The sequence below is a fragment of the Cebus imitator genome, unplaced genomic scaffold, assembly GCF_001604975.1.
Source record: "Cebus imitator isolate Cc_AM_T3 unplaced genomic scaffold, Cebus_imitator-1.0 Scaffold18, whole genome shotgun sequence".
Lineage (NCBI taxonomy): Eukaryota > Metazoa > Chordata > Mammalia > Primates > Cebidae > Cebus > Cebus imitator.
In genome coordinates this window covers 7,155,492-7,165,158 of record NW_016107333.1, presented here as the reverse complement: position 1 = coordinate 7,165,158, position 9,667 = coordinate 7,155,492, and the positions used below count along the sequence as shown (strand labels likewise).

Sequence of the window (9,667 nt, the reverse complement as noted above, 5' to 3'; positions counted from 1 at the left end):
AAAAAAAAAAAAAAAAAAAAAAAAAATATATATATATATATATATATATATATATATAATTTTACATTGTTTAAAAAACATTTTCACATAATTTAAAATTATATTTAAATATCATGTGCATAATATTCTACTACATGGGTAAACCACATTTTACTTAACCTTTCCTCTCTATTTTAAAGTATTTTCTAATGTTTCCAGTGATTATAAATAATTCAGCAATTAATGACTTTGCACCATAAAGCTTTGTATTTCTGCATTACTTTAGGATAGGTTCTCAAAAGTAGAATTAATAAATCAAAACTATAAACATTTTATCCCCCAGTGGATAAGATGGTTGTACGAATTTATCAGCCAACTTCCACGTGGGAGAATGCCTATTTGATAGAAACTTTGCCAGAACTGAGAATTAGCTTCTAAAGTCCTTACCAATTTCAAAGGCAAAAAAAAGCTTTCAAATGTTTTTAAATTTCAATTTGCTTTTCTTTATTAATTATCCATGGAGTTGAATATTTTTCCATAATTTTTAGTGATTTATATTTCTTGTGAATTCTCAAATATTTTCCTTTTTAAGAAAAAAAGTAAATTATTCCTTCATTAATTTTATTAAGTAACTAATTTTATTAATATTATGTGGTAATATGTAAAATGTAGAAATATAACTTGCAGAATTTATAACAACTAACTTTATTATATATACTGTTAGCAGAGATTACTAAAATACTCAAAGAGCTAAAGTGGTTCAGAGACCTACCTAAAATAGAACTCTTCAAATATTTTAACAGATTAGAAATGTTGTTTGTGAGGGTCTCTATTTATAGTAGCAAATAATGGAAAACAAATGTCCAACAAAGGAGAAGGGCTGGACCTCATAACAAGTATGCAAGAGGAACTTAAGAGGAGGTGGAGCAGGGTGATGAAAGACTTTTACTTTTCAATTTATAGGCTTGAATTTCTTTTATTCTTGGCAAATGCTTAAATTACTTCCAAATTTAAATTTAAAGGAAATGACAAATAATGTGATCAACGTCTGACATGATTCATATGAAGTGATAAAACAAAATTATGCATATAACATTATGAAAATGTCTATGACTTCATTAAACAAAAATCTAGAGTGATATAAAACATTTTTTTTGCTCTGTGGAACAAAAGAAACATGGCTACAAAAGAGATACACATAACTTATTTACATGTTTTTCTTCCCCAGACAAAAACCTTTCATTGACTTAAAGGTCATAAAATGTATTTTTTAATGGCATACTTTACATTTTTATGTGAGACTCCTAGGAAAATAAATAAACATGCACCTTCTGAGGGCATGTCTTCAGTTTCTATCTCTGCAATCGGCTATTTTAAAGGTGACATTTCCAAAGGCCAGTACTTGGTCTCTTCTGTCCGGCTACTGTGTACATTCTTTATTTTAATGGACACCAGACACCTTGATAAATGACAACCTATCTGAACCTGACACTCTGGAAACAGGGATTGAGTCAGGGAGTATGCAGACAGCAGAGTACTGACTGTTTCAGAGTTGTTTCTGACAAAATGACCACAATCTTCAGAACAAATGGTTCAGACTATGCAGTATCTAGCCATTTTAAGTAACCTAATAATAAATTAAACTAATAGGCCTACAGAAAGACCACTTATAAGCATTCCAAGAGAAACAATCTCTTATGAAGACCTAAGGCATCCTCATGTGCCACCCCTGAAAAGGTAAGCAAACCGTAAGTAAAAGGTTCTACGTACAACTTTGTACTCTTTAACTTCCTGAGCACACAAACTATTAAACAATAGTGTACAAATACAAGGACTCTTACATGCTTCTTATGGGAGTATAAATGTGGCAATAAATTTCAGAAATCCAACTGGGTGTGGTGGCTCATGTCTATAATCTCAGCACTTAAGGGAGGCAGACGTAGGAGGACAGCTTGAGCCCAGGAGTTTTGAGACCACCCTGGGCAACACAGCGAGACCTCTATTATCCACAAAAAAGAAAAAAATAATTAATTCTAGAAATTGTTAAAAAGTGGTAAATATTTCTGTTTCTAGGACTTTATTATAAGAAAATAACTAAACGAGTACAAATATTGCTGTATATTAGAAAGTTGATTGTAATATTTAAACAGCTAAAAACTGGAAAATCACCTATTTAATGATATATATATTGGTCAAAGAATTTCTACATTCATAAAATGAATATGCAGCCATTCAAAATGATAGACTAGGGCCGGGCGTGGTGGCTCACACCTGTAATCCCAGCACCTTGGGAGGCCAAGGCAGGCTGATCACTTGAGGTAAGGAGTTCGAGACCAGCCTGGCCAACATGGTGAAACCTTGTTTCTACTAAAAATACGAAAATTAGCCGGGCATGGTAGTACATCCCTGTAGTCTCAGCTACTCGGGAGGCTGAGGTGCAAGAATCACTTGAACCAGGAGGCAGAGTTTGCAATGAACCGAGACTGTGCCACTGCACTCCACCCTGGGCAACAGAGCAAGACTAACTTAAAAAAAAAAAAAAAAAAAAAAGACTAGACATTTATTGGTATATACGTGGTAGGTTGTATTACTGGCCCCAATTTGCGCCCCTCGTGCCTCTCCACCAGGTCCAGGTACTTTGCTGTATAACTTTGCAGTGCCTTCCTGTTGTGGACAGGATGGAAATCCCCACCCCTGGGCTCAGTCATGTATTACCATTTTTTTTTTTTTTTGAGATGGAGTCTCACTTCATCGCCCAGGCTGGAGTACAATGGTGCAATCATACTCACTGAAGCTTCCACTTCCCAGGTTCAAGCAAGTCTCTGCCTCAGCCTCCCGAGTAGCTGGGATTACAGGCGCCTGCCATCATACCTGGCTAATTTTTGTCCCTTTAGTAGAGACAAGGTTCACCATCTTGGCCAGGCCAGTCAAGATCGTGATCTACTTGCCTTGGTCTCCCAAAGTGCTAGGATTACAGGCGTGAGCCACCGTGCCTGGACGTGTGTTACATTTTGATCAATGAGAACGTTAGCACATGTGATGCAACCAGGAACTTAAAAAGTACATGCCTGACTAGGCTTGCTCACTATTGTGCTTCTGCCATTGCTATGAAGAGAACATACCTAAGTTTGTTCCCTGGCCCAGGAGGATGACAGCCATATGAAGCAGAGCCCAGCCTAGATTAGCCAACTCCAGCCAGCCACTGATGCGTAAATGAAGCCCATGTAATCAGCCAACTGACGAAACATGTGCAACCTAGATCAGTTGACTTCTTGCTGACTTACAGAGGTATGAGCTAGGTAAACACTTGTTATTGTCTTAAGCTACTGAATTCTGGAGTGGTTTATTAACATTTTTGTGGTACTAGCTAATTGATACAGTATTTAAAAGTCGGGGGTGGGGGTGGGAAATGTAGGAAAAATCTGGAAATATATAACCCAAATGCTTACAGAGGAACTTTAGTTAAAAATAACATATTGATCACATGTGCTTATCATCTCATCCTCCAAAATTCTCACTAAAATGACAATAAGAGATTAAAACCACATTAAATCACAAAGAAAATAAGAGGAGATTATAGCGAAAAAAAAAAAAAAACTTCAACACAATAGTGAAAAAATATAAAGCAGGTGAAAGAATAAATGACTCGGTGATGTGGAAGAAACTACAGCTCAGTGGCCTACAAAGAGGATTACTAATAAAAAATCAGCCAACTCAACCCACAAAACTTCTGAGAAATTCAGCACTTGAGTGTATCAGATGCTATGGGAGGTGGGGGTAATAACGCACAGAGAAGAAAATTAAGCTGAAAGTTTGTATACAGACCACTCAGAGCAACAGGTCTTATCCCAGCTATGTGCAGCCAAATAACCATTCCCACATAACCCATCCCTCTAACTTTCTACTCCACCTGCAGAAGATCTCAGTTCTGGAGAAAGCTAACTAAGCGCACAAGTCTAGGAACTACTTAGCACGGTAATGGGCTGAGAAGTGAGGGCTGAAAAACAATGAGATGAAATAAAGTCTCCGGACTGAAACCAGCCACCCTCCCCGTTCCTGCTCTCACAACTCCAGCAGCCAGTCTTTATGTAACCTCCACCTCCAAAAAAATCCCTAACTCTGCTACCCCAGACAGGATGTTAGAGGATTCCCCTTTGGAAAAACTGAATAGTTTCAAAGGAAAATAAAACCTGCAAATGATGACATTTGTAAATGCCCCCGACCCAAAGAGGCCAGCCCACTGCCTGATCCCCATATAGCGAAAATGATCCACCAACAAACACTGTCCATGCACAGTGTCCAGTCAATATGTTATGCCTCATTTAAAATTTTTTAATTTTTTTTTTTTTTTTAGAGACGGCTGTCACCTAGGTTGCAGTACAGTGGCACAATCATAGCTCACTGCAGCCTCAAACTCCCAGGCTCAAGCGATCCTTCTACCTTAGTCTCCTGGGTAGCTGGGACTACAAGCAAGTACCACCATGCTTGGCTAACTTCTTTCTTTTGTAGAGACGAGGTCTCGCTATGTTGTCCAGGTTGGTCTTGAACTCCTGGCCTCAAGCAACCCTCCCACCTGAGCCTCCCAAAATGCTGGGAATATAGTTGTGAGTCATTGTGCCAGGCCATGCCTCACTCTTAAATAGAAACAGATAGCCAGGATTACCATACATGTAAGAAAATCTTCCCATAAGGAAGAAATCCTCTTAAAACAAACAATTAAAAAAAAAAATACGCCTGTAATCCTAGCACTTTGGGAGGCCGAGGTGGGTGGATCACCTGAGGTCAGGAGTTCAAGACCAAAGAAACAACTAGAGACCAAATGTAAATGTATAAAAATGTAATAAATAAAATTTAAAATTCTATGAGGAACTGGAAGACAAAAACAAGGAAACATCCCAGAAAAGGAGAAAGTAAGTAAAAATGATGGGAAAAACAATAGAAAATAAAATATGCATAATCGATCAATCAAGAAAGTCTAACATCCAAAAAACATCCAAAACAAGTGGAAGGAGAAAACAGAGGTGGAATTTGGAAACGTTGTACAGAAACACCTTCTAGAACACTAGTTTCCATATTGAAAGGGCCTGCCGGGTCAGGCGCAGTGGCTCATGCCTATGATCCCAGCATTTTGGGAGGCTGAGGTGGACAGATCACCTGAGGTTGGGAGTCCAAGACCAGCCTGACCAACATGGTGAAACCCCGTCTCTACCAATAATACAAAAATTAGCCGGGTATGGTGGCACATGCCTGTAATCCCAGCTACCCAGGAGGCTGAGGCACAGGAATTGCTTGAACCCGGGAGGTGGAGGTTGCAGTGAGCCAAGATTGTGCCATTGCACTCCAGCCTGGGCAACAAGAGCGAAACTTCATCTCAAAAAAACAAAACAAAACAAAAAAGAAAGGGCCTACCAAGTACTCAGCATAAGGAATTTTAAAAGACCCATGTCAAGACATAGTGTCATAAAATTTCAAAGTGTTGAGGATAAAAAGAAGATACTCAATTTTTTTTCTCCTTTTTTGAGGGAGGGTCTTGCTCTGTCACCCAGGTTGGAGCACAGTATCACTATATTGGCTCATTGTAGCCTTAACATCCTGGGCTCAAGTGATCCTCCTGCCTCAGCCACCCAAGTATCTAGGACCATAGGCACATGCCACCACACCCAGCTAATTGTGTTCATTTTTTGTAAAGATGAGGTCTCACTATGTTGCCAGGCTGGTCTCAAACTCCTAGGCTCAAGAGATCCTCCTGCTTCAGCCTCCCAAAGTGCGTGGATTACAGGTTAGAGCACTGTGCCTGACCAGAAGATATTAAATATTTCAGAAAAAAAAACTGAGTTACGGTCAGGCATGGTGGCTCACACCTGTAATCCCAGAACTTGGGGAGGCTCAGGCGGGCGGATCACCTGAGGTCGGGAGTTCGAGATTAGCCTGACCAACATGGAGAAAACCCTTCTCTACTAAAAGTACAAAATTAGCCAGGTGAGGTGGCGCATGCCTATAATCCTAGCTACTCAGGAGGCTGAGACAGGAGAATCGCTTGAATCTGGTAGGCAGAGGTTGCAGTGAGCCGAGACTGTGCCATTGCACTCCAGCCTGGGCAAAAAGAGCAAGACTCCATCTCAAAAAACAATTATAAAAATAAATAAAAATAAATTTTAAAAATTGGTTATATTCAAGACCATAAAACTGCTCAATAGCAACCAGGATACTAGAAGACAATGAAACAATGCCTTCAAAATTCCTTTTTTGTTTAAAATTGAATTGATAGAGTTTCTCCTATCAGGCTGGTCTCGAACTCCTGACCTTAGGTGGTCCACCTGCCTCGGCCTCCCAAAGTGCTGGGCTTACAGGCGTGAGCCACCTCACCCGGCCAATGCCTTCAAAATTCTAAAGGAAAAGTTATTTGAGTCTAGAATTCTCTATCCTACTCAACTATTAATTTGGTGCTAAACTAGAACAAAGATATTTTTTAGAGATGGAAAAACTCAAAATATGTATCTCATACCCCCTTTCTTAGACAACTACTGAGAAAGTACTTCAGAAAAACAGAAAAAAAAAATCAATAAAAAAGAGAAGGAATCCAGGAGAGGAGGGATACAGAAGAGGAGATTTATGAAGGTAAGTTCCAGTATGACAACTTTATACCAGACCCAGAGAACAACCAAGACATACTTGGGTAGGATGAAAGATGTGTGAAAAAAATCTCCAGATATAGTGGAACAACTGGGGAATAAAACAGTGATTGGCACCCAAAAACTAGGCAAAAAACCAAACAAGCAATAAAAGACAATTATTACTCCTAGGAAAAATAAAGGCAGTACATGGAAGAAAACAGTAAACAGAGTTACTGCTTTGCCCAGCAGTGGAATAACACATATAGTGTCATAAGATATAGGTGCTGATATTGATTTAATCAAAACTATGATGTTGGCCAGGTGCAGTGGTTCATGCCTGTAATCCCGCACTTTGGGAGGCCAAGGAGGGCAGATCACTTAAGCCCAGGAGTTCAACAGTAGCCTGGGAAACATGGCAAAACCCCATCTCTATAAAAAATACAAAAATTAGCCAGGTGTGATGACAGGCACTTGTAGTCCTAGCTACTCAAGGGGTGAAGTGGGAGGATCAGCTGAGTTGGGGAGATCAAGACTTCCATGAGCCATGATTGTGCCACTGAACTCCAGCTTGAGTGACGACCCTGTCTCCAAAACAAAACAAACAAGCAAGAAACTAGGATGTAACTACTACAGGAAAATCAGGCAAAGGGGGAAAGGGGATATTTGTACTAAAGAGCTAAATCTTTATCATTGTCCATAATGGGAGTACAATAAATAATGTCTAAAATTTGTAATTCAGGAAATACAATATAAAGTCTTATTTATAAATATGGAATACTAGCAAAAGCCAGAAAGCAATTGCTTCAAAGAAGCTGAAGTAGGGGTAGGAAGAAAGAGAAGACTACTATTCGAATCATAAGCCTTTTAGAAGCTTTTTTTAAGAGGCAAGGTCTCACTCCATCACCCAGGCTGGAATGCAGTGGCATGATGATCATAGCTCACTGCAGCCTCAAACTTGCAACTCAAGCAATCCTCCTGCCTCAGCTTCCCAAGTAGCTGGGACTACAGGTGCACTGTGGGCTAATTTTTTGTTTTGCAGAGACAAGGTCTTGCTATGTTGCCCAGGCTGGTCTCAAATTTCTGGGTTCAATGATCCTCCTGCCTTGGCTTCCCAAAGTGCTGAGATTATAGGTATGAGCCACCGCACCTGGCCTAGAACTTTTTCTTAAACAATGTTAATAGTGACTCTCTGAGCAGTACGTTTTCAAGATGTTTTAATTTTTTTCCTCTTGCCTTGTCTACATTTTCTGAATAATCTTGTATTACTTGTGTAATTTTTTAAATGTTTTTAAGTGTTGTATTAAAAAAAAAACCCACAGCATAAGTGTTACAAAACCTTGCATAAATCAGGGACTGAGCTTTGTACTCTCCCTTCAGGGCCTTACCTTTTATCGTAGTCAAAATGAAGAAAGCAATGAGGGTGTTGTTGATTGCACAGGTAGACTTGGCAACACAAGACAAAACGGTGTAAGGATTTAAGAGATAGCTGGGGAAGAAGAAACATATTTGGCATTAGTAATCCTGACCAAGGAGTCCTCACCATTACAGCCAGGAAATTCCGAGAGATTTACTAAAAGCTCACATGAAGGAAGGCAACTTCTTAGAAATCAGTTTCCCCGTTTTCTCTGCTGCGAGCTTCCAAAATGACAAAGAAAAGAAGGAACAACGGTCGTGCCAAAAAGGGCCGCGGCCATGTTCAGCCTATTCGCTGCACGAACTGTGCCCGATGCGTGCCCAAGGACAAGGCCATTAAGAAATTCATCATTCGAAACATAGTGGAGGCCGCAGCAGTCAGGGATATTTCTGAAGCGAGCATCTTTGATGCCTATGTACTTCCCAAGCTCTATGTGAAGCTACATTACTGTGTGAGTTGTGCAATTCACAGCAAAGTAGTCAGGAATCGATCTCGTGAAGCCCGCAAGGACGGAACACCGCCACCCCGATTTAGACCTGCGGGTGCTGCCCCACGACCCCCACCAAAACCCATGTAAGGAGCTGAGTAAAAGATTGAAGACAACTATTCCCTGGAGAAAAATAAAATGGAAATTGTACTTGAAAAAAAAAAAAAAAAGAAATGAGTTTCCCCAAGTAAAAAGGAATAGAGTGGGGGTTGCGGCTGATGAGTAAAAGGTACTGAACATGGACTGCCTATTCTGTGCTATGGCATATATGGAAAACTGTTGTATTTAATCATCACTATCATCACTGTGATGATTAAATAATATTGCTATTGTAACTCTCAATAACATCATTCCAATTTTGCAGATGAGGAAACTGAGACTCGGGTAAAGGAGCTTGCCCAAAATCTCACAAGTAAGTATATTCAGAATCAGGTTTTTCTAGCTCTAAAATGTTCTTTTTACTATTTTAGATTTCAAAAATGATTAAATTCTACCAATTCCCACAGAGCCACATATCTTAAGAACGGCTGCATTTACCTCTGAGAACCAGGAAAGTACATTTTCCTTAATCAGGTTCCTAAGCCCTGACACAGGTCACACCAATACTAAAGGTCAGAGCAGTTTAGATGTACCCTTCTTGTAGTTAAGCTGAATTCACAGATCCAGACCGCAAGGACAGAATAAGTATCTACTGAATTCAACAAGTCAGATGCCACAAAACTCCAAAGGACATCTGGACTCTCCACTAGGAAGAAGTTATGCTGAAACTCCTAGTCTTTTCCTGAGGTGGAAAAGGAATGCACAAGAAAATGAATATGACATGCTTGTGAGTAAGGAAATCTTAGATGGTCATAATAAATTGTTTGTATTTATTTCTATCCTGCTTCCACAAAGGATTTGAAGCAGCTAAAATGAGAACAACCCAGGTACAGTGGCTCACGCCTGTAATCCCAGTACTTTGGGAGGCCGAGGTGGGTGGATCACCAGAGGTAGGGAGTTCAAGACCAGCCTGACCAACATGGAGAAACCCTATCTCTAATAAAAATACAAAATTAGCCAGGATGGTGGTGCATGACTGTAATCCCAGCTACTTGGGAGGCTGAGGCACATGGATCACTGGAGGTCAGGAGTTCGAGACCAGCCTGGGAAACATGGCAAAACCCCATCTCTATA

General features: G+C 39.8%; 2 protein-coding genes across 3 annotated transcripts in view; one reads left to right on the top strand and one right to left on the bottom strand.

Annotated features, from left to right (window-relative positions):
- The window catches only part of PIGU (phosphatidylinositol glycan anchor biosynthesis class U), a 117,707-nt gene that overhangs the window by 67,478 nt on the left and 40,562 nt on the right, over positions 1 to 9,667 (bottom strand). For both annotated transcript variants that reach the window (XM_017513845.1, XM_017513852.2), the window contains exon 6: positions 7,979 to 8,079. In XM_017513845.1, the coding sequence (XP_017369334.1) occupies positions 7,979 to 8,079 (101 nt within the window). The remainder of the gene's footprint in view (positions 1 to 7,978; positions 8,080 to 9,667) is intronic.
- On the top strand, positions 8,199 to 8,647 carry LOC108292818 (40S ribosomal protein S26-like). Its single transcript, XM_017513927.2, has one exon. The coding sequence runs from the start codon at positions 8,237 to 8,239 to the stop codon at positions 8,582 to 8,584; it is 348 nt and encodes a 115-aa protein (XP_017369416.1). The 5' UTR covers positions 8,199 to 8,236; the 3' UTR covers positions 8,585 to 8,647.

Excerpts from the sequence above, each read along its gene's own strand:
- LOC108292818 (XM_017513927.2), top strand. The coding sequence starts at position 8,237 with ATGACAAAGAAAAGAAGGAACAACGGTCGTGCCAAAAAGGGCCGCGGC.